The following is a 24,982-nucleotide window of genomic DNA, read 5'->3' on the forward strand; positions in this document are numbered from 1 at the left end:
GTGGCTAGCCACCGACGTCCGCCCTCCGTCTACCCCTCGCCCGCTGCTGGCTCTGCTCAGTGCGTGCAAGGAAGAAGCTGATAGAGGATGACATTCGGGTCCCACATGTCATTCTCACCTACCATGGATTTGGGTAGTCTGTTTTAGACAGTGATGCTAGAGAAAACAATGAAATTTAGGTAGTATAAAAATTAGTAGCTATCTAAGTAGGGTTTATGTTTTAGATAGTATTTGCTGGAGATGCTCTAAGGTCACCTTGGCGCTAGACATCCATGTCACACCGTTAGCGTTAGACGATGATTTTTTTTTGAAAGGGAGTTAGACGATGACTATAGCATAAGGCGAGCATAAGGCCATGTTTAGTTACCTGAATTTGGGGGCGCCAAAAACACTGTAGGACACTGTAGCTGCATTGTAGCATTTTCGTTTGTATTTGGTAATAATTATCCAATCCTTGACTAATTATGCTCAAAACGTTCGTCTCGCAGAGTACAACCAAACTGTGCAATTAGTTTTTGATTTCGTCAATATTTAGTACTCCATGCATGTACCACAAGTTTGATGTGACGAGGAATCTTCTTTTTTATAGTGTCAAAGTTTGGAATTTAAGGTGAAGTAAACATGGCCTAAGTGATGAAGCACAGCGAGAAGAACCCAACACTCTAGCATGAGTATGCACCAAGCTTGAAACAACTTCGCTTTATTTTTTAATTAAGGAAAAAAGAAGCTTTAAATAGTAGGCAATCGAAGAGCCAGATTTAAAAGCCTGTACTGAGCTTACCTGCAGTTGCAAAAACAAACAAACACACAGTAAAAAGTGAATAATCTCGTTTGGATCTTGAGCCCCTGTATAATTTCGAATATTACAGAGCTAGGCCTCATTCACTTTAAAAAAAAGTGAACCCGATAAATAGTACCATTTTCGTCTTATTTGGCCAATATTGTCCGATCGTGGACCAACTAGGCTCAAAAGATTCATCTCGTGATTTCTAACTAAACTGTGTAATTAATTATTTTTTTACCTACATTTAATACTCCATGCAAGCGACTAAAATAATATGATGTAACAGAGAGAGTGAAAAAACTTAGAATTTGGATGGCATCTAAATAAGGCCCTATATGCGAAATTACGCTTGGAAACGGAACCTTCCAAAAACACCCCTTGTCATTCTCCATCTCCACTCCCACTCCCACAACCTCCCTCTGGTCTCTCCGGCGTCCCGGCTGCGAGCCCCGCCGCGAAGCCTCACCGATATGGCGACAGCCGGTGGCGCCGCACCGCTGGCAATGGACGAGAAGGCGCGGCGCACGCGCGACCTCCTTGCTAGCTTCTACAACACCGACCCATCCGCTGCCGCCGGGGCCGCGGTCCCCGCGTCCCTGGCGCGGCCGTCCCCTACCGCCGCGCCCGCATCGCCCCTCGACTCCATCAACTCCATCTCCTTCGATCCCGACATCTACATGAATGTTCTGGTTCGTGCCCGTGTCTGATCCCCACTCCGTCCTTCTCCCTGGTCTCTCAGATCCAGCTCCCTGCTTCTGGGTCGGATAGTATAGTTGGGGACCTGTTGCGTAGACTTTGAATGAATGTGATGAACTTTGGTCTGCAATAACCCCTGAATTTATTAATCTCTTTCTGGAATTGACCTGATTATCCCACATCGTGTTTGTCCCGTGATCAACCGAGCCAAAATGTCATATCCTATTATGCTGTTAACTTTTCTATTTGAACAAAGTCGGTTGTGCAATTTGTGTATATGCTGCTAAAATTTCTGATGTGTGTGTAGCTCATGGAGTTGAATTCTGGGTGAAATTTGTTCCAGTATATTGTCATTATAAATGTAATTGTGCTCAGGAAATAGAATCCTCAAGAGATGATATCTTAGGCGGTGAGTTACATACGTAACATGAACCATAGCAAGTTTACGAAAACAGATGCAATTGAAATTGTGCATTAGAGCACTTCTATCAGTATGTACATAGTGTGCTTGCCATAACTACACCGTTGAATTTTGCACGCAAGTCTAGATTGTTTTTTTTAACTAAGATCTCAATCATATTTATTTTAACTAGGAGCATTTCCATGCAGCATATTTTAGTTATGCTGCACAGGTATCCTTAGAGTTTGGGATCTAGACACATGAATGATGTGAATTAGAAAGACTAAATTTATTACCATGCTACTTGTGTAGTTAGAGTTAGACTACTTGTTACAGTAGCATTACCTTTTTATAGTTTCACTTTACTCATATAGTTTTCTCCCATAGTTTACACTGGTATTACCTTAATATATTATCACTTTTCTGATCTGTACATAGCTTACTGGCATTCTGATTATATGAAATTTAGTATGACCTATCACTCGAATGGCCTTGTTCTGCATATATTTGTTGCATGCCTTGCTATTTTCACTTGAATGGCTTGAGTTATTCACACTGTTCCATACTTGGATTGCTGCAAATGATTTTATAAGAAAGCTGAAATGGTTTTGACCCTTTTTCTATATGGACCTAGGATATCTTTGGTTGTGCCTTCAACTGACCTTGTTAAATGATTGGCTAGCTGTTCAAGTTTTTTCTAATACTGATGAGGCAATGAATTGACCAAGGTTTGGTAAAAAACTGTATTAGATGTGACCAAAGGGCTATGTGCTTGCCAGAATTTCACAGACATTTAAACATAGGCCATTACTGAATATTGGCAGGATTTTTTGGGCCCAAACTACATACCCTAATATGCTATTGTTAGTGTAACAGCGTTTGTTGAAAGCGTAAATTAGTATGACATTATATCATGTTTAGTTTGTTCGTCCCGATACCTAAGAGTAGTGATAGATATGTACATTAGGAAAGTGTATATTAGGCAAGTCTATATTTAGTATGATTAGCACCTGCCATGTATTGCATGTAAGCTGCCATGTATTGGCTATATATATCAAGGTCACCCCCCCCCCCCACGTTGGGTGTGTGGTGTTTCCCTTCTATCTCTGTTATTCTACATGGTATCACAGACCGAGATCAATTAGATCCCGGACCTTCTACTTCCGCCTCCTTCCTCCTCACCTCTCTCCTGGGCGCCCCTCCTCCTGTGGCGAGATGTCTTCCAACGCCGATGCCTCGGCCGCAGCCGCTGCCGCTGCTGCACCACCACCGCCGCAGGCCGTCGTCGTCCACCCCTACACCGCCGTGAACGTGAAGACTCACATTCCGGTTACCCTGGAGATGAAGAATCCCAACTTCACCAAGTGGGCTTCGTTCTTCAAGGCCTTGTGTGGGAAATTCAGCCTTCGCCCCCACATCGACGGGCCAGCCCCTCCGACTGCTGATCCATCGTGGGACATTGCCGAGTGCACTGTCCGCGGCTGGATCCTCAACACCGTCGACGACTCGGTTCTTGATCTTGCCATCACCGATGAGAACCAGTCCGCCCGCGAGCTGTGGGTGGCGATTGAGGGCCTCTTCCGTTCCAACCGCGCGCCCCGGGCCGTCTTCCTGCTTGAGGAGTTTCACTCCTTGAAACAGGGTGACTCGACGATTGACGAGTACTGCCAGCGCCTCAAGATCAAGGCCGCCGCTCTTCGGGACGTCGGCCACACCATCGAGGACTCCCAACTCGTCCTCAGACTCCTACGCGGCCTCAACCCATGCTACACTGCCGACGACATCGCCAACTCCCCCGAGCTGCCTTCCTTCTCCAGGGCGCGAGAAATGCTCTCCCTCAAAGAGCTGCGCCTCGCCAACGACGAGAAGACCACGGCTGCATCTGCCATGGTGGCCGCCTCTGGCTCCTGCACTTCTCTAGGGTGCCGCCCCTCCTCCTCTGTGGCCACTGGCGCTGCTCCCAAGGGCTCTGGGGGCGGCAAGAAAGGCAAGGGTGGCAAGAAACAGGGCGGCTGGCGCGGCCAAGGCACCAGCGCTGGCTAGCAGCAGGGCAGCGGCAGTGGACAGCAAGGGGGCAACCGTCCCATGGGGCCCTGGTTCTGCTACAACCCATGGGCCTTCCAGGGCGGCGTTCCTCCTCCAGGCCGCAGCTGGCAGCAGGGCAACAGCCCCGGCGGCTGGCCCCCTCACGGTGACCAGGGCATCATGCGTGCCAATCCGCAGGCCCACACCGTCTTCGCTCCCCCTCCGCCAGCTCCATCCGCTCCACCTGTGGGATCAGGCCGGCCTCATCGCCAGCCTTGAACCAGATGGCGCTCCAGAACTCCGGCTGGGTCATGGACTCTGGCGCCACCTCCCACATGCACAACTCGGATGGTATACTCCTCTCCCGTCAACTCTCTTCTATCCCATCCATCACTGTTGGCAGCGGCCATCATCTTCCTGTCTCTTGCTCCGGCAGCTCCACATTACCAGGCCACGCGTCTCCCTTCTCGCTTCGCAATGTTCTAGTTGTCCCCTCTCTAGTGCGCAACTTACTTTCGGTTCGCCAATTCACTCGTGACAACAATTGCACTATCGAATTTGACGCATTTGGCTTTTCTGTTAAGGACCTGCAGACCAGACGCGTGATTCTTCGCTCCAATAGCTCAGACGGCCTCTACACCGTCCCTGCCACGCCACAAGCCAACCTCGTCACCTCCACCGACCTATGGCATCATCGTCTTGGTCATCCAGGAGCTGCTGCCCTCCATTTGCTTAGACAAAATAATTCCATTTCCTGTAATAAATCAGCTCATACTCTTGTCACTCATGTCAACTTGGCAAGCATGTGTGGCTGCCTTTTGGCAATTCCAGTTCAGTTTCCTCTTACCTTTTGAGCTTATACACTGTGATGTTTGGACATCCCCGGTCGCTAGTATTTCTGGTGCACAGTACTACCTTGTCATCCTCGATGACTTCACCCACTTTTGCTGGACCTTCCCCCTAGTCCACAAGTCCGAGGTAGCTACTCACATCACTCAGTTTTGCGCCTTCGTCCACACACAGTTCAGCCTTCCTGTCAAGGCTGTTCAGGCCGACAATGGCACTGAATTCGTCAACAATGCCCTCGCCACCTTCTTCGCCTCTAGCGGCATTCACTTACGCCTCTCCTGCCCTTACACCTCCCCTCAAAACGGCAAGGCTGAACGTATCATCCGTTCTCTGAACAACATATGTCGCACGCTGCTCATCCACGCCCACATGCCACCCAAATATTGGGCAGAGGCGCTAGCTACAGCCACATATCTCCTCAACAGGCGCCCCTGCTCAGCCATTCACCATAGAGTTCCCTATGAGCAACTTTTCAAGCAGTCCCCAGACTATACTATTCTTCGTGTCTTCGGTTGCCTCTGCTATCCCAACCTCACCGCCACTTCCAAACACAAGCTGGCCCCTCGCTCCACAGCCTGTGTCTTTCTTGGATACCCCTCCTCTCACAAGGGTTATCGGTGTCTCGACCTCACAACTAGACGGATTATCATCTCCCGTCATGTTGTCTTCGACGAGAATCATTTTCCGTTCAGCACTGACCCCACCAGTGAGCCCACAAGCTCTCTGGATTTTCTTCTTCCAGGTCCTGCTGCACCGGTGCACCACACTGCCACCATGGTGCCCCCTGCGGTCGCTCCGTCGCCAGTCGCCGCTGAGCAGCCGCGACGCCGAGCTCAACTGGAGGAGCTCGCTGAGGACCCCGCCATCCTACAGATTGGCCCAGTCCTTCCTCCTGGCACGGCTGCTCCTGCTCCGACCGGTCCACCTCTACGGGTCTACGTTCGGCGGCGTGCTGGTGCTCCCGCCCCGGCTGCTGAGCCGGCTCCTGCACCACTGTCTGCACCAGTCGTGGAGGTGCCCCCGCTGGCGCCCGCTGTTCCAGAACAGCCGGCTCCTGCTCCAGTTGTGGTAGCCGGTCCGCCACCTCCTACTTCGAGCCGACCTGTGACGCGCCTCCTAGACAGGCTCGCTGAAGCCTGTTGATCGTTACGGCTTCCCATCGTCTGCTCACGTCGCCGCCGCCTCCACTGCCTCACCCATTCCCCGCTACTACAGAGGGGCCCTTGCCGACCCCCAGTGGCGCGCGGCCATGGCTGAGAGTACAAAGCTTCTCGTCGACAACGACACGTGGCGACTCGTTTCCCGGCCCCCAGGTGCCAACGTGGTGACAGGCAAGTGGATCTTCCGGCACAAGTTCCACTCCGATGGCACCCTGGCTCATCACAAGGCTCGCTGGGTTGTTCGCGGCTTCACCCAGCGCCACGGCATCGACTACGATGAAACGTTCAGCCCCGTCGTCAAGCCTGCCACCATTCGGGTCGTCCTCAGCATCGCCGCTTCTCGTCAGTGGCCCATCCACCATCTGGACGTGAAGAATGCCTTTCTTCACGGTCACCTGCACGGAGACGGTCTACTGTCAGCAGCCCCCCGGCTTCGTCGACCCAGGCGCGTCTCGACGCCGTCTATCTTCTTCAGCGCTCCCTTTACGGCCTCAAGCAGGCCCCGCGGGCGTGGCACCAGCGCTTCGCCATGTACGTTCGACAGCTCGGCTTCGTCGCTTCTGCCACCGACACCTCCCTCTTCGTCTACACTGAGGGCGGCGCCAGTGCCTACTTGCTGCTGTACGTCGACGACATCGTCCTCACGGCTTCCTCGGATGCTCTGCTCCGCCGCATCATCGGTCGCCTTCACTCTGAGTTTGCCATGACGGACCTTGGGAACTCCATCACTTCCTGGGGATCTCCGTCACTCGCTCCTCCGACGGGCTCTTCCTCAGCCAAAGGCAAGTACGCGGTGGATCTTCTTCAGAAGGCGGGCATGGCCGAATGTCACTCGACATCGACGCCTGTCGACTCTCGTGCCAAGCTCTCTGCCACGGAGGGCGCTCCCGTCGCCGACCCCGCCACGTACCGGAGTCTCGCCGGCTCACTTCAGTACTTGACACTCACTCGCCCCGACCTGGCGTACGCTGTGCAGCAGGTGTGCCTCTTCATGCATGATCCGCGCGAAGCTCACCTTGCGCTGATCAAGCGCATACTTCGGTATGTGAAGGGCACACTGTCGGCTGGCCTCCACATCAGCACTGGGCCTATCGACAAGTTGATTGCCTACTCCGACGCCGACTGGGCAGGGTGCCCCGACTCCCGCCGCTCCACCTCCGGCTTCTGCGTCTTCCTCGGCTGACAGCTTGGTGTCCTGGTCAGTCCAAACGGCAAACCACGGTGTCCCGGTCCAGTGCGGAGGCCTGAGTACCGGGCTGTTGCTCATGTGGTCGCAGAGTGCTGTTGGCTTCGACAGCTTCTTCAGGAACTTCACGTTCCATTGAAGGTCGCCACAGTTGTCTACTGTGACAACGTCAGCGCTGTCTATATGACAGCCAACCCGGTCCACCACCGCCGTACCAAGCACATTGAGATCGACATCCATTTCGTCCGTGAGAAGGTGGCTCTCGGCGAGGTTCGCGTTCTCCATGTGCCGTCCAAGTATCAGTTTGCTGATCTCATGACAAAGGGGCTGCTGGTTCAGCTCTTTGAGGATTTTCGGTCCAGTCTGTGCATCCGGAATCCTGATGCTTCGACTGAGGGCGGCTGATAGATATGTACATTAGGAAAGTGTATATTAGGCAAGTCTATATTTAGTATGATTAGCACCTGCCATGTATTGCATGTAAGCTGCCATGTATTGGCTATATATATCAAGGTCACCCCCCCACGTTGGGTGTGTGGTGTTTCCCTTCTATCTCTGTTATTCTACAAGTAGGATGCTCATGCTCACTACTCTCGTGGTTTTCAGGTGCAACAATCCAATCTGGAAGGTCTTCTACAAAGGCATGTGAAGATGGCTGCTGAGATCAAGAACCTAGACACAGATTTACAGATGCTAGTGTATGAGAATTATAACAAGTTTATTAGTGCAACTGACACTATAAAAAGGTGATGCTATTTCCTTACTGATAGCTCAGACTTCTCCTTCTGTTAATGAGTCTGATGTACTAGTACTATTATTTTCTATAGTTGTAACGTGTATCGCTATCTATCTGTGATTTTTTCCCACAGGATGAAGACTAACATTGTTGGAATGGAGGCAAATATGCACCAGCTCCTTGCAAAGGTATGCATTATCTCGTTGGTGGTGCATGGTCAACTCATTTTTACATGGTTGAACCAACCTATGTTTGCCTTTTCCAGATAACATCAGTGCAATCAAAAAGCGACACAGTGAATACATCTCTTTTTGACAAAAGGGAAAACATCGAGAAATTACATCGTACACGCAATCTGCTCCGGAAAGTTCAAGTATATACTCTCCTGCTTACATTATTAATCTTAGAACTATCATTTATGCTGCTCCGTTAGTCATTGTTGTGTCAAGAACTAACACTTTGTAGTTTCATAAATATGCAAATTTCTGCAATAATATAATAAGATGGTTAAACCTAAGGCTACTCCCAATGGGTGGTATCATGCACATCAATTAGGTGCTACATAGCCATAGATTTTTTTATTGATGCAGAATTAAATAGGAGAGAAACAATGCCTAACACGAAGCCCAATATTTTGGCACCAACCCAACAGCTTGGGCCCACTCTCATAAACACAACATAACAGCAATTAATTATTCTTTTAACTCTTAAGAAACAACAGTGTGGTACTATGTGTTGGAGGGATTTTATCTACACATGAATTTGGTGATCTTTGTATGATGTGGCAGTCTTGGATATAACAACATGATATTATGCATTGGGAGTATCCTAAGTGGTATATGTATGTGTCATTGTCTTTGTCCCAGCCCTTGTGTTGTGGGAGGCCCCAGTGATCTACATGTTTAGTTTAACATGAAGTTTTGGTGTTGCATAGGGAATTTCACATTAAGACATGCCATGAAGATGTTTGTTCGAGACTGCTTGGTCAATAGTTTACTCTGTATACTTTTTTTTTTGAAAAAAAATTCTCTAGGGCATTTCTACCGCCAGTGAATTCTAATAACTAACTAACTAAATGTAGGTGCAGAAAAAATAAAACTTTTGATAAAATGTTACTTTCCATCAACTTCTGTTGCAGTTCATATATGACCTTCCAACTCGGCTTAACAAATGCATCAAGACAGAAGCATATGCAGATGCTGTCAGGTTTTTTACTGGAGTAAAACCTATTTTTGAGGTAAATTTGAGCTAAGTGAAATTCCTCATCTTAGAAACTCCCTGCAATACCTTTTACCATGCTCTTTCATGTACTTTCTTCTGTATTATAGGCCTATGGAGATACATCTTTTCTAGACTGTAAAAAGGCATCCGAGGAGGCAATGGATTTAGTTATACAACACCTTCAGGTAACTGTGCACATTTTGACTCAGATTTGTACAGAAGATGACATAATTATTTGTCCAAATGCCATCTACTACTTATCATTTGTTACATAATTGCATTATTCTAATTGTGTAGATTTTTAATACTATTTACTGCCCCAAAATTACAGGCAAAGTTATACTCAGATTCTGAACCTATTGAAGCAAGAGCAGAAGCTGTAGTTCTCCTTAAACAATTGAACTTTCCGGTATGTATTTTATCACTGCTAGTTTTATTAATGTGCATGTTGATGAGGCTATGCCAGAGCCCCTCTCTGTCTTGCAATGTACTACTTGCATGTTTTGCCTTTTTTTTTCCTGTAAATGCCCATCTTATTATTTTTTCATGTCAACAGGTGGACAACTTAAAATCGAATCTACTTGAGAAGCTTGAAGATTGCCTCTTGAATTTCCAGAATGAGCCTACGCAGGTGTGCATGTGTATATATCAGAATATTACAACTGAACAGTTCCATTTAGTATTGTATGGAAGTTACACAGTTTGGGATCGGCACTGCTTCTGTTGCCTGTATTACTACTAAGTCCGCACACTATGTAATGCGATGTTGCTCATGCTGTAACATGCAGCCTAGTTGTAATGCCCATTTACGCGTTTGCCCTACTGTATTGATTAGTCATCTAATACCTCGTGCTATTTTTGTGTTAGGCTTCAATTGGTGACATCTCAAAGACATTCCGTGCTTATTTAATAATATTTCCTGATTCGGAAAGGCGTCTCATTGAACTTGCACAAGCTTTGTTCTCAAAGTAAGTTTAGTTCAGTCCTTATGCAACTGTGCCATCAAACAGTCGGCTGTCCTTAGACCATTAACTGTATCCTGCCAATTCTTTTCTGTTTTAGCGCCCAGAATATAAACTGAGATTACTGATGTGAAGAACTGAAGATACATGACATGCCTTCTTCATTTAATAATATCAACATTCTAATCCTGAAAGATAAAGCCTCTGAGTTGACGTGTGTCCATAAAGCTTTGTAGATATAACTTCAGATGATTATTTCCCACTTTGTTTTAAATTTCGAATTCTAAATTCTTGAGAAGACCAAAGCATCTTGCGGGTGGATATCGAAGTTGGTCTTGCTGCTTTGATTTGCACTGCCTGGGAGTGATGGAGGCATGGGGCGGGGGACTAGGGGCACTTCCCCCTATTCTACCTCCGTTCCTTCTAATATTAGGGGCTGAGGCTGATCAGGCAGCTTCGTTGGAAATAATCCTGTGTCTTCTGCATGCTAGTGTCTAGGTTCATAGCCTTAACTTTAGCTTAATTTCAGCATGGAGTAATAGGAGCAAAGGCTGAATAAGTGTGCAATATTCTTCATTACTAGGAGGCTATCACAGCCTGATTTGCTCACGGCTGTCTATAAGTAGAAGAGAAAAATAGAAAAGATTAAGTCATTTCCAGCCACCAAACACACTGTGTTCGTGTGTGTTCTTTTGTGTGTGAGTTCCTGGTTGTCCTGTTGAAGGCTGTCTTTCAAGCTGCAACTGCCTTTTGAACCTGTTGCTAGATGGGAAAGGAGCCTTGCGTGTATGAACAACCTGGTGCATGTCCTATATTTTCAAATGCAGAGAGAATTGGGAGTGAAAAAACCATGGGGAATATTTTCTTTATCTGCTTCCTACCATTCTACTTATGAGCTGTTACATTTTTCTTATTGTGCAATGGGGATAGTAGATAATTACTCCAATACTCGGTTCTGTGTATGAGATTAACTGACACATTTATCTTCTCCATATGGCCTATGGTTGCTTTGTTGTTTTATCTTACATTTCTACTAGATTCATCACATATACACTTGTCTTTTTCTTTTGATGAAGCCGATATGAAACTGTCAGAGAGAATCTGAAGAAAAGAATTCCATCAACAGATCTACTGGCAATGCTACGTAAGAACTTTATCTATATTCTATGCTATAGCACAATTGCAATTTTATTTACAGAATATGCTTAGAACAATAGTGTAAACCTCTATTGGCCAGTGATCTTTGGAATTTGAATTCATATGTCAAAAGACGTTCCCTCTGTGGGAAAGCCTCCTTAATCTTAACATCTTTGGCATTCGTTCAGTGGTATTTTTACCTTTAGGACCAGTTAGCTGTTGAGTTCACTATGCTGTATTGTATTGACATTGAAACTTACTAATTGTACTGAGATTTTTATGTTATGACTTGAATAGGATTCTTTTGAAGTGCTGCTTCTGCAATGCCAACAATGGTCTTGCTTAAGAATTTGATATTATTGTAAGATTATTGAACTGTTTAAATTTAATACTACTATTCTTTGGTGATCAAAGGATCCTTATGGGAGGATGCAACCGCCATCGATGAAGTTATTCCAGAGGCTGCGCTACCAGCTTTTTCTTTGGAGGTTACTATCAGATTTAATATTCCACTTTTCTCTCTTCACTCAACTTTTATGTTCTGCCTAGAATCAAGTAGCAATTATGTGGTTAAATGTGCATAATATACTTCTTAGTTGTTGTCCTGTAACTCCTGTTCAGTCCTCCTGGCAGTTTCTTACTATGGAAATTTGGCTTAAACCAAAGTGCTTTTCCGCGCTGAGTATTGCTATCTGCTTCCACTAACTATAGGGGACATATGGTTTAGGGTTAGGTATAATGCTCCTGGAGGCATTGGATAATATGGCAGATAATGATGTCTTGTTCTTTAAGACATTGACTCCTGTCATAGGAGTGGACAAGTCCACCAATTGATGTCTAGATTTAGGTTTGTCACTATTATATCCTAATTACAAACATTCTTTTTAATATTTTATAATGAAGTGATAAATAACTGGTAGCCACCAGTTCTCAGAATTATATCACGTCAATTGTTACTGTTAGTGTTGGGACATATTTGAAGCATTGGTTTGCTATGGGCGTATAATTATCATTTATTAGATCTATTGTCTTGGAAATAATATTCTAAAATCAGTTGCTAGTATTTATTTATCGGGTTATTTCCTCAATGGTGATTATAGTATTATGTTTATTGCACAGGCGAGGGTAAGGCTTGCCACTGACACCCTTCCCCAGACCCCGCACAGAGCGGGAGCTCTCTGCACTGGGTACGCCCAACATGTAGCAGCACCCACTCAGTAGACTAAGTTTCTCTCTGCCTGAGAACCTATACATTGATTTAGAAATCAGCAAAAACTGTTTTGTACTATATGTTTAGCTGAGAATTGTTTGTTAGTATACTTTGGCTGTATAGTGTTACTGTATAGGTTATATGATATGGTTCTTTTGGAAATACTGAAGGTTTATTTTCGTCCCTCTTATATTTTCTTATTCAGGGACAAATGAATATACTTAAAAACACCCTTCTGTAATTGCTGCTTTTGATATCTTTGATGTCCACTTCATATTTCTTGATACTGATTTTGCGCGTGGCAATTTTTTTTTCTACTGGCAGACTACTCGAGACATTATTAGGCAACACATAGCAACTGCATTTCTCCATCTTCAAAGTGAAATATCAGGTCCCCACCTCCCACCATACTTAACTCTGCATTTTTTTCTCCAGAACTTACTTCATTCCGGATTGAAGTTCAGATGTGATTTACCAGTAACTTATTTTGGTTTAGCTTGTACTGGTACAAGTTTGAAAGTAGAAAAAGGTCTTGAGTAGAAAAATTCACATATGTTGTACATGGGTGAGCAGAGGCACTGGTTAGGACACATTCAACATCAAATGAGAAGTTAGAAGAGTCACAGCTGCAAACTGCTATGGAGGCAAGCAAAATCAAAGTATCCCAAGGATGCATAGATCTCCTGCAGGTACATACTTGGAAGCTTCAGAACTTCTGAACACCCATCCGTTTTGTCATGTTGTCAAGCAACATAAATGTAACACGCAATCAAAGTTCATGACTTTCTCATGCTCTGTTTTAATGTTCTATTTCTGGCCATGCTGCTTCCAGGAATTTCATCATCTGATAGATGACAATATAGAGTTGCTTGTAAAGCTGAGAGATTTGATTATTGATTGGGTACAAGAAGGTTTTCAAGATTTTTTCCAGAAACTTGATGGGCATTTTCATGTGCTCTCTGGGAGAAGCAAAAAGAAATCACAAGAGTCAACTATGGATTCTGTGCAAATTGATAAGGTCCCAACAGTCTTGGTACTTATGCTTGCACAACTCTGTGTTTACATTGAACAAACAACAGTTCCTAAAGTTACAGAGGTACGTTGCGTCGTTTCCAATCACTTGGCCACTGTCCAATGTGAAGCTTCATAATGAAACAATTCTGGCTTCTGTTACCTTTTTTAGGAGCTAGCATCTTCTTTTTTTGGAGGTGGTGCACGTAGCTACGAATATGGACCACCTTTTGTGCCTGGAGAAATATGTCGGCTATATCGTTCATCAGGAGAGAAATTCTTGCACCATGTAGGAAGCATTCTTTATCTTCTGTTCCTTTTCATTTTATTGTTCATTGTTACTGGCTTTTATGTAGAAGGTTTTATCTCACTGTCCCATATGGTGGCTTATTTTCTTTGCTTCTCATCAACTGCTGCATGGAATTAAATAACTACATAAAGATAGAAAAGAAGGCTTGCAGAGTAGTATTTTCTCTTGCTACTTTGTTGGATCTCCTTGTTACAAAAAGTTGGGTGCACTCTTGTAACAGGGAGAAAGTGCTGTGTGCGCACTATTTAGTCTTTCAATTTTTTGAGAACCATAAATCTATGCATTGTGGATACATTTAACTCCGTAAACAATGTTAGTACATGCATGATATCTTGTGTCATGAAAAGATAGTATCCATAGTGCCATGCCATTACTTTCTCTAGAATTTTGTTTCCAAAAGCAACCATTTTCAGTCTCTAAGCAGCCAAGGCGCAGTTTACATGTGAAGGGTCAATCTCCCGTGACATGGGAGCATAATCAGAAACATACTCAGAAACTCTGCTGTTTGTAATCTGAAATAGCTTAATCCTTTTCTCCTTTGTACATTTTTTTAAAAGTTGATCTGGCAGTAGTCAATGACTGAATATTGTGTTCCTTGGCGCAGTACATAAATATGAAGACTCAGAAGATCTCTAAACTTCTTAATAAGCGATTTACAACACCGGTTTGGATTAAGGTTAGCCTTTGTATTCAACAGAATATTCGGTGATTTTGCTTTTGTCTGGCTTTGTTGCTCAGATTTGCATTTCCTTTTTCTTTATATGTTCAACTAAAACAGCACAAGGAACCTAGGGAAGTGAACATGTTTGTTGATCTACTTCTCCTAGAGGTTTGTCCAGTTCCTTTTCCTATTGCATTATGTGTACTTATAATGCTATTATGGCTACAAATTCATAATTGAGCTTGCAGTACCATGCCAATTTAGGTATTGGAGTCTGCTTTCAGAAAATGAGTTCTTAGCCCCTGTTTGGTTTCCCATGACTAAAATTTAGCTACTAAAACCAATGACTAAACTTTAATCACTCCTGTTTGGTTCTAGTGACTAAAAGTGACTAAAGGCCATTAAAGCAGTTCAACAAAGACCAAACTACCCCTAATGAATGCCCAAATCAGGGTGGGGGACCAACAATAATGAGGGGCAGCCCTTGTTCACTGGGCACTTTAGCCCACTTTTAGCTACTCTTGGGTGACTAATGTGACTAAACTACTTTAGTCCCTTTTTAGTCAGTTTGTTTGTCAATTTAGTAGATAAAGTGACTAAAGTTTAGTAGCTAAATTTTAGTAGAGGGTGACCAAACAGGCCCTTACTGGAAATTCTGGTTCTAAAGTTTTCTCTAAGTAAACGGTCATCATTTTTCTTTTAGATCAATGGTGTGGTATCTGAAGTCAAGCAGATCTTACCTGGTATAGTTCGGCGACATCGGCATTCTGATAGCACTGGTAGCACGACTTCCTCCAGAAGCAATCCAATGCGAGAAGACATGTTGAACCGATCAAACACACATCGTGCTAGAAGTCAGTTTTTAGAAAACCACCTGGCAAAGTTATTCGAGCAGAAAATGGAAATATTCACCAAAATTGAATACACACAGGTAATCTCCCAGAATTAACTACTTCCCTTTCCTTTTAGATGTAAAAAGTTGTTATCAGCTTTTGGTTTCATTAATCTTTTAGCTTGTTAAATATTTGGACAAGGGACATAATACTGCATCAGTAATCACAATGGTGATCTTGTAGTTATATGGGTTATAACAGAAGTTGAAAGATTTGAATACACATTCTGATTGTATGCGTTGATAGTTTTGCTGTTGTCAGAATTTTCTCAAGTGCATCGCATACTTGCTCAGGAAATTAGTTATTTCCAACAGCTGAGAGGAATATTTTTATTTACTTGTGCTCTTGTGACAAGATGAATATAACAAACTTATAGTTATGCTATAATGTTATCCAGGAGAATTGCTAAAGGATCACCTATTCAGTGAGACTACTATAGACTTGTATAACCTGATCACTTTTGTGCATCATGTAGTATTTATGATCTCTGCCTCCATTTCCTTTTTCACTTGATGACTAAATTGAAGTTTCATTAGGTTGCAGGAATATACTGCACCATGCTGTGAGATTTATTGATCCTGGCAAAAAAAAATTGTCAACATTTTAAGTAGTATTTTAACAACTTGTAATTAACATTGCAGTCATATGAGCTTGTCCCAGTTGGAATGGCATGATAATTTTTGGAGTCTATTCTTCTATGCTTCTCCCTCTTAACCATCTGAGCCCCTTTTAAAATCAACGGAGTGAATGGACATACCAATAGGCTTGAATGCTCATCTAGTTTATGTCCCAAGTTTTTCAAAATAAATAGGCAAAAATAAAACCTGCTGATTTACCCAAGTATCAGAATCAGTCACCTCCATTTTTGGCCTTTTGGGCTCTCGTAACACTTGTTATGTTACTGCAAATCCCACAGATTCTCGTAAAATCCACATCAATGCCAACTGCGTCATAGTTTTTAGAATGCATTATCTGATTGAGGTCATAGAGCAGCTTATCAATTGAATTTTGTGATGCTATTAGGGAGATATGCTATAGTTCAAGTATATTTTTCTTCCGTCTACAGGAACATCACTTAGCCGCTTTTGACTGTAATTCCTTGTATTCTGGGTAAATTTCAGGAATCTGTTATTTCTACTGTCCTCAAGCTCTGCCTGAAAAGCTTGCAAGAATTTGTCCGTCTTCAGACTTTCAACAGAAGTGGATTTCAGCAGATTCAGCTGGATATGGAATTTCTCAAGACCTCCCTTAAGGAATTTGTGGATGATGAAGCAGCTATCAGCTTTTTACTCAAAGAGGTCAGATACTGCCACTATACATTTCAACTTGCCACCGGTTAATTTTGCCTCGGACCAGTCAAAACTGCACTTCTGTGTAGTTGTTCCATATTGTGCTTACCTGTAACTCAGATCTTCATATCTCTGCAGGTGAACAATGCTGCCCACGAGAGATGTCTTGACCCAATCCCTCTTGAGCCCCCCATATTAGATAAGCTCATAAATGCAAAACTAGCAAAAATTAAAGAGGAAAACTCAAATATGCGGTAGCTATGCACAGATTGGTACCATTTACTAGAATTCAGTTCTGTCCATTTGAATGCAATTCAGATGTTTGCAACTTCATAGAGTTTAGGGCACGTAGCATGTTGTTGACCGCATGTAAATCTGGAGACTGGAGTCAGACTCAGAATTGAATAACACTCCCCAAATGTATGCTAGTATACTTAATTTGAGGCGGTTGAGCTCAGCTCGGCATCCCCTTGCTTGTCAAGCTGCCATCAAGTTGTCTTCTGTGCATTGTTTTTTTAATCCCGGGTCAGGAGAGCTCGTCTGAATTTAATCAGATGGGCATTGTGAAGTTTTTGAATGAAAGATAGGTAAATACAGTTTTCTGAGGACGCTGCACATATAGAAACTAAGTAAGCATTCTTTAACTGTACATCTCATGATGAACTTATGTTAAATGATATTGGTACTTCAAGAATGTCTTACTGTACTTTCACCTTATTGGCAGATTGGCTACTATGATCAAGCACCTAAGGGCACCAACTCTAATAGATTCACCATTTGGAAAGCGAGAACAGTTATCATGATTGTGAAGATGGTTTGTTGGGATTGCGATTTCCTTTTATGCACCCTGATTTTTTTTATTTCTCACCTTCTGTTATATCATCCTTTCTTTCAACTATAGTTTCCTACAGTACATGTCACTTTTTTTTACCTTCGCCACAATACTGCTCACGAATAACATTTTGAGCCATATTACTATGCCTTGAAATAAAACTTTTATTCCCCCTGATCCTAGGAATGGATAAACCCTTTAATTTTCACATTAGATATTAACAGAATAGTAGGTCAGATCATTCCATCATTAGAATTTGGTATCTGAATTGTTTAACTAAACTAGATTGCTGATTTTTTTTCCTTAGCATAGTGTTTATCACAACAATGTATGATCTTTGAAAGTTTGGACAGTGAAATGTGTGTGTGGGAGTACTAAGAAAAAGAGACCACAATACCACACCAACTAATAAGGAAAAGAGGGGGCAAATATTGAAGACCAAGCACACAATAACCTTGGGAAAACAAAGCATCACCTCTAAGTGATCAGAGGCTAGATGCATGCCTGCTTACACAACAATCTCTGCCTACATGCTAAACTTCTCTCCATCTTCCAAAGAGCAATAGCATTACTTTACAAGCACTCGATGTCCAAACAAGACAGAAGAAATGGAATTGGTGATGCAAAGCAAACGAGCTGGCTGAAGTCACAGACTCATAGCAGTCCAGGGCGGGAATGGAAGGGGAAGTGATGCACCACGATGGGAGCTCTCTTCCTCTTGCTCTCCCCCTCCACCTCTGCAACGTTCCCGGCATCGTCTCCCATCTTCCGCGCACCCACAAACTGGGCAACCACTTCCTCATCTTTAGCTGATTGCCGGTTCATAGTCGGTTCTCCGCCTTTTGGAGGTGGTGAGGCCGTCTTCTTTCCTGCTGCAGGAGCAGCACCAGAAAGGCTGCCAGCAACAGCAAGTCCGAGCTGAGCCATCAGGATACTGGGATTCGCTGGAGCCTGCTAGTGGTTATATATATTGTTGCTGATGAGTAGGTACTGCTTGTGTTGGAGCGTTGCTGGCACTATATTTTTTCATGCCGAAGGATGGACATGAAGAATCCGAGACAAACCCTAGACGCATGCATGCATGCAGCGTGCTTCTATTCCAGGTAGAATTCTAGTGCTGACTACTTGCTGGTGTATGCCTGCAGCATGCGTATGCCTTCAGCGCCAAGGTCTTCCATTCTTTTGGTCGCGGCGTCGTAATTATTGAGATATTCAACCACAAAAGCGAGGAAAACGAGTCATCCACTTAATTATATACTCCATGAGGAGGCTGTTTGTATCAGACTGTTAAACGTGAGACATAAAGGGGTAAAAATTATATTATACTCCCTCAATTCCAAATTACAAGTTATGCCAACTTTCTTAGAGAGTCAGAGCCTCTAAAGTTTAATCAAAAGTATAGAGAGAATTACAAAGATTTATTACATCAAATAGGTCTACTACGAAAACATAATTAATGAAGAATGAAAAATTTAAAGATACTTATTTGGTATTACAAATTTTATTATTTTGTTATATAAATTTAGTCAAATTAAGATGATTTGACTCTTTAAGAAAGTTGGAATGACTTATAATTTGAGATTTTGGAGGTGGTAATTAAATTATGCTCGAGACCAAAGAAAGGGTAGCGGTGAAAACTCGAAAACCACAAGAAATCAAATGCATCAGCCGCCATGTAGTACTAAGCTGTGATCTGACGGAGCACGTCGCAGGTTAACGAACCCACCACCCCACATCAGTTGTCTTTTTCAGTTCACAGCGCCGTTTTTGCCTTTTTCTCTCCCACAGCCACAAGAAAGTTCCTCACCTGTGTCCGCCACTCGCACATGTTGGATTGATTGGACGCCAAGCAGCAGTCAAATGGAGCGGAGCCTTGGCAACCAAGGCAGCGTCAACAGGAGAACGATGAGCAAGCACGTCAAACAGATGGACTATTCACCCAGCCTTCTTGGACGAAGCTTCAAGCTAGCCTCCTCCTCCTTCGACCCCCTTAGCAACAAAAGCACCGCAACTCATCAGCTAGCAACCACCTCATATATAAATGCACGCTACCAGAGTACCAGACCAGCCTACCACACTCAGAGACGCAGCAAGACACAGCAGTACAGCTGTACAAGTGCAAGATCATCATCGGGGCAGATAGCTAGCAGACCATCCAGACGCCAGAGCACAAGCGCAGTCATCAGGAGGTGATCGGCTGAGGAGGAGGTCGTGCGGTGCATTCGATCGATCATCATGGTGTTGGGACTGGGAGGATGCTGCAGGGGTGTCGCCGTCGCCGCGGTGTCGCCTGCTGCCGGCCGGAAGCAATCGGAGTCAGGAGGTGGTGCAGTTTTCCCAGAAGCTAAGCAGCAGCAGCAGCGGGTGGCAGGAGAGGAGGCCGCTGCCGCCGCCGCCGCAGCAGCAGGAAGCAAGGAGAGGAAGAGGAGGGATCGTGAGAAGGCTCCCGTAGTTGTGATGCATCAGTTCCCCTTCCACTCGCGCCCCGGCTTGCTCTGAAATTCGTTGATTGATTCCTCTTCTGTTGGTGTTTTTTTCTTCTTCCTTTTTACTTTCGACATACGAACCAGGTGTAACTAATTCTTTAGTTCTTCGATCTTGTGTGTCATCCTCGAGAGAGATACATATATACAAATTCAATTTCCCTCATCATTCGCGCAGCAGATTATACTTGGCTCTAGTGAAAACGAGAGCTAATGCGTTCCTTACCACCTCTGTATATATTCATCCGTGATTGGGATTGATCTCTGGATATTTTTTATGACATGTCTGGAGTCTGGACCATACGCGCGACACAGCGCCTGTGAATCGACGAAAATATACTAGATTTTCCTGGCCCATATGTCTGATTTGAAGGGCCAGAGTAGATAACTGGAGACAAGCTCAGACAAAATTCAACAGATTTGCACACAAGCAGCAGCAAACACAACTAAAACATCACCGCAAGTGAGCCAGAAGAAGTTTATAAACTGAAACTGTTACCATACCAAATATTACGTCAAAAGATGATGGTTCATATAAGACTCGTGCCAACATATAATTACAGACACGGGAAGCTACTCTATTCATTGACAACGCCAAACTGAACGCGTCACACAAGCGTGGTCCATCACCAGCGTGTATCTATACTCGTCGAAAGGGCAGACTCAGCATTACCTCTCTTATTAACCCAACCCTGGTCAGATCACAAACCAGACAGCGAAATCTAGCTCTCCATGCGGATGATGCAGCGGATGCCCTCTCCCTTTGCCATCAGATCGAAGGCCTTGTTGATCTCCGCGAACGGAACGCTATGTGTGATGAACTTCTCCACCTCCAGCTCCTGTGCACAGCCAAGCAGAGTTGTAGGAATGATTCTTTGGGGTGGGGGGTGGGGGGCTAACAGTTTCAGCAAAGCTCAATTGGTAAGGAAACTGAAGAAAAAACAGTCTGCGTTACCTTTTTCATGTACAGCTCCACCACATTTGGCAGATCAGTGCGTGGTTTAAAGTTGCCAAAGAAGGTTCCCTTCAGGGTCCTCTCGTTTAGGAAGTTCATCGGGTGAGTCTTGAATTCAGCATCCTTGTGTGGCACGCCCACTAGCACAGCAACACCCCAGCCCTGGATTTAAGAGCACAGCGGTTAGAACATGTCTCAATAAAGAGAACTTGGAAAAACGATAGCTGAACATCATATGTATAAGACTACTTACATCATGAACACATTCAAATGCTTGGATCATAGCGCTGATGTTGCCAGTGCATTCCACACTGCGATCAACCCCTCCATTGGTCATCTCAGCAAGTACCTAAACCATAAGGGAATTGGATGTTATGGCCAAGTTCAGCATAAGCTGTGGTAACCTTTTGTTGTCTCAGGCAAAGAAACAGACCTCCTGCACGGGTTTCTTGTGGTCTTTTGGGTTCAGAAATTCAGTACAACCAAACTTCCTAGCTGAAAAATGGGACAAAGGGGTGAGCTACTGACTTATCAAAACAAAATAGTAAAATAACTACTCAGTTATTAGATTAAAGGGATTCACCTTCTTCGAATCTGTTGGGGTTCAGGTCAACACCAATGATCCTTGATGCTCCAGCAATCCTTGCACCTTCTGCAGCCTAATCATGTGCAGGGTAATCAGATGCAAAACCCAACACACATTCTCATTGCAATGGATAGGTCATAAAAGATACTAGAACAATCCAATCATTTCAACACTTACGGCAAGACCAACAGCTCCTAGACCGAAAATAGCCACTGTAGAACCCTTTGGTGGTTTTGCAACATTAATTGATGCACCAAGACCTAAACATAGAAATTATATAACTCAGCATCTCAACATAAATATATTCTAACATCCATACCAAAATGTAGTAAATGAACTTACCAGTAGAAATACCACAACTAAGAACACAAACTTTATCAAGGGGAGCCTCAGGGTTGATCTTTGCAACACAACCAACATGCATGACAGTGTACTCGCTGAAGGTGGAAGTCCCAACAAAGTGGTAGATAGGCTTTCCATTGATTGAAAACCGCGACTTGCCATCACCAATCATCACACCCCGGTCAGTGTTGATCCTGAGCAGATCACACATGTTGCTCTCTGCCGATCTGCAGTGGGCGCACTCCTTGCACTCCCCAGTGAACACAGGAAGGACATGGTCACCCGGAGCTACGTCAGTCACACCCTCTCCAACACTCTCTATGATACTGTAAAATTCAAGAAATTTCAGGGCGGTTAGAATAAGCAAATTTGACTCAGATAACAGATCTAAATGATTCTACAGAAGTATACTTAAAGCAAAACTTAATCACGAAATAAGTCAACTAAAGGACTACACTACCCTAGTTGTACATGTGTATCAACTGAAAAAACACTATGGAGTAAGTTAGTTGAAAACAATGCTGCTGAAATTATCATAAATCTATCAAATTCCACTGCCAGGAGCCCAGAAACATCTGACGTCCACAGATAATATTCAAACGTTGATATACCATTTCAAACAAAAACTATTTCTTATGACTCTTTCACATGCAACTAGTACGCCATTAAAAAAGACTACCAACAATAACCATGAATTCAGGCTTAATGTATATATAATATAAAGTATAAACACACTACATCTATAATCAACAATAAAATGAAGTAAACCGAGGAAGAGAACATACCCTCCAGCCTCATGACCAAAGATCCGAGGGAACACCGGAGTCTGCCCCTAAGACAGATAAGCCGCCAAGAAGGCGCAAGTCAACCGCGAGTTGCTGCATCATATCTACTGACAAGATACAAACGTGGGATGGTTGATTAGATACCTTGGCCTCCCAGAAGTAGACGTCGGTGTGGCAGAGCGAGGTGAAGAGGATCTTGACGCGCACCTCCATGGCCTGCGGAGGCGCTACCTCCACCTCCTCGATCGACAGCGGCTTGCCGGCCTCCCATGCCACCGCAGCTGCACGGTCCAAGAAAGCAATCACATAGTCAAGCTAATTATCAAGATGCAAACCTTTTCGCCCTTGCTAAACACGGCAAATTTCGAATGAACATGGTGGATTAGCAAATGTCTTCCGTCCGAGAAACAGAGCCACGCAACCAGTCAGTTAAATTCAAAGAAAGAAATGCTCCCTTGCAACATTCCTAGATCATACTAATGAAAAGGGTCGACGTCCCCCCCGCCCCGCCCCGCCCCACCCCCCCCCCCCCCCCCCCCCCCCCCCCCCCCCCCCACACACACACACACACACAAAAAATGCTCCATAAGTAGTGTAAGTCCAGCCAGACAGTCGGATGGACCACACGGTAATAGCAGTGCTGGACGATGTTATAGAAAAGGGAGCAAGTTCACCACGATTGCAGCACAACATACAAGATCAGCGGCACTGTTCAACGAAAAAAATAAAACTCCCTAGGAAGCTTTCCCCAAAATTACTCACGAAACATAAACCAAAATTAGTCAGATCAAGACACAGAGGAGAAATCACGGACCTTTGCACTTGATCACCTTCCCCGCGGTCGCCATTGCCTCCTCCCCAAATCCTCGAACAGAATCCCAAATCAATCGACTCCAAGACCCTCACCTCACGACCGATGAAACCAATCAATCCAAACCGAAACGAACCTGTGAGGAGCCAGGAGACGAGAGCCCTGATTATATACTAGTAGCTCTAAAGGAGGAGGAGATGAGAAACGATGGGAAGGAGGGTGCGGTTTCGCCACCTTCGTGCGCAGCAAACCACGGCGCGGCGAGCGAAACCGGGGCTGCAGCCTCCACCTGGACTGGAACGTAGCCGTGGTCCGTGGACCGTGGTTTCCGCTCATGTGGCCTTGGGCGGGGCGGGCGGTTGACGGCACCGCGCTGTCGTGGCCGTCGGATGCGCCGCGCTTGCTAGGATCTGCGGCTCGGAGCGCGTGTGTGCGCAGAATCGAAAAACTGCTATCAGTGCACGCGTAGGTGGCTAGGCGGACAGGTGCGCTGCTGAATCAGGGATTTCTAGACGCCGCGCGGCATGTGGAAGCGGGAGGAAGCCGAAAAGTGCAGCACCGTGATGGCGGCTCTTTCTTTAGGCCATGGTATGGCCTTCACCCACGCAAGCATATGGCAGTGTTGGTTTTCAACAAAAGTCAACAATATGATATATGGTATATAGGCATAGGATCATATAGAACCACTGATCTTCCTATTAATTGTGACATACTCCGTATAGGTATTGAATCATAGAACCACTATTCTTTCAACAAGGATTGCACTTTCTTTTACTCGCCAGAGCCTTTTTTTTTTCCACTCACCTATCACTTTTTTTAGGGAGTTAAGTCCAATTTATACCTTCCAACTTGCAGCAAAGTTCGGATTTCAACCTCGAACTTCAAAACCGGACAACTTTGGCCCTCCAACTCTCGAAAAAGTTCAACTTTCAACCTTCTTTCGGTTTTGTGGGTGAACAGTAACTTTTGATATTTTCGGGAGCGCCGAAATTTTATATTATTTTTTTGAGCATCTTAACGTCCTCAAATGAAAAAACTCAAAACTACAAATTTGTAGATCTCATCGAGGTCTACAATTTATATATAAAAATTATCTTCATCCGACATCGTATTGAAGGGTTTTCTATTTTTTGAAATTTGAGTCTCATCACGCGATAAAATATGGTGCTGAAATTTTATATTATTTTTTTGAGTATCTTACTGTCATCAAATGAAAAAACTCAAAACTACAAAGTTGTAGATCTCATCGAGTTCTACAATTTACATATAAAAATTATCTTCATCCGACATCGTATTGAAGGGTTTTCTATTTTTTGAAATTTGAGTCTCATCACGCGTGAAACAATTTTGTCGCGTGATGAGACTCAAATTTCAAAAAATAGAAAACCCTTCAATACGACGTCGGATGAAGATAATTTTTATATGTAAATTGTAGACCTCGATGAGATCTACAACTTTGTAGTTTTGAGTTTTTTCATTTGAGGACAGTAAGATGCTCGAAAAAATAATATAAAATTTCAGCACCATATTTTATCGCGTAATGAGACTCAAATTTCAAAAAATAGAAAACCCTTCAATACGATGTCGGATGAAGATAATTTTTATATGTAAATTGTACACCTCAATGAGATCTACAACTTTTTAGTTTTTAGTTTTTT

General features: G+C 44.1%; 2 protein-coding genes across 2 annotated transcripts; one reads left to right on the forward strand and one right to left on the reverse strand.

The window, feature by feature from the left end:
- The first annotated feature begins 1,159 nt into the window (after positions 1–1,159).
- Positions 1,160–17,018, forward strand: LOC136456776 (vacuolar protein sorting-associated protein 51 homolog). The gene is made up of 20 exons (XM_066456783.1): positions 1,160–1,473; positions 7,707–7,846; positions 7,970–8,024; positions 8,102–8,209; positions 8,975–9,073; positions 9,165–9,242; positions 9,389–9,466; positions 9,614–9,688; positions 9,925–10,025; positions 11,096–11,163; positions 11,571–11,644; positions 12,691–12,757; positions 12,940–13,055; positions 13,199–13,462; positions 13,550–13,666; positions 14,292–14,363; positions 14,466–14,516; positions 15,052–15,279; positions 16,363–16,539; positions 16,669–17,018. Exons 1-20 carry the CDS (start codon positions 1,255–1,257, stop codon positions 16,786–16,788), a joined length of 2,307 nt encoding a protein of 768 aa, XP_066312880.1. The 5' UTR covers positions 1,160–1,254; the 3' UTR covers positions 16,789–17,018.
- A 3,281-nt stretch (positions 17,019–20,299) lies between these two features.
- On the reverse strand, positions 20,300–23,630 carry LOC136456847 (alcohol dehydrogenase 1-like). The gene is made up of 10 exons (XM_066456860.1): positions 23,328–23,630; positions 22,658–22,794; positions 22,514–22,560; positions 21,729–22,054; positions 21,564–21,646; positions 21,384–21,459; positions 21,234–21,295; positions 21,054–21,149; positions 20,801–20,962; positions 20,300–20,684 (listed from the first exon to the last, which is right to left on the reverse strand). The coding sequence occupies exons 1-10, from the start codon at positions 23,359–23,361 to the stop codon at positions 20,568–20,570; spliced, it is 1,140 nt and encodes a 379-aa protein (XP_066312957.1). The 5' UTR covers positions 23,362–23,630; the 3' UTR covers positions 20,300–20,567.
- Between the last annotated feature and the right edge of the window lie 1,352 nt (positions 23,631–24,982).

Source organism: Miscanthus floridulus, chromosome 1 (genome assembly GCF_019320115.1).
Source record: "Miscanthus floridulus cultivar M001 chromosome 1, ASM1932011v1, whole genome shotgun sequence".
Lineage (NCBI taxonomy): Eukaryota > Viridiplantae > Streptophyta > Magnoliopsida > Poales > Poaceae > Miscanthus > Miscanthus floridulus.

Excerpts from the sequence above, each read along its gene's own strand:
- LOC136456847 (XM_066456860.1), bottom strand. The coding sequence starts at position 23,361 with ATGGCGACCGCGGGGAAGGTGATCAAGTGCAAAG. Across the intron at positions 22,561-22,657 it reads TCTACTTCTGGGAGGCCAAG|GGGCAGACTCCGGTGTTCCC; the intron begins GTATCTAATCAA and ends TATCTGTCTTAG. Across the intron at positions 21,150-21,233 it reads ACAAGAAACCCGTGCAGGAG|GTACTTGCTGAGATGACCAA; the intron begins GTCTGTTTCTTT and ends CTTATGGTTTAG.
- LOC136456776 (XM_066456783.1), top strand. The coding sequence starts at position 1,255 with ATGGCGACAGCCGGTGGCGCCGCACCGCTGGCAATGGACGAGAAGGCG. Across the intron at positions 9,243-9,388 it reads TAGTTATACAACACCTTCAG|GCAAAGTTATACTCAGATTC; the intron begins GTAACTGTGCAC and ends CCAAAATTACAG. Across the intron at positions 9,689-9,924 it reads TCCAGAATGAGCCTACGCAG|GCTTCAATTGGTGACATCTC; the intron begins GTGTGCATGTGT and ends TTTTTGTGTTAG.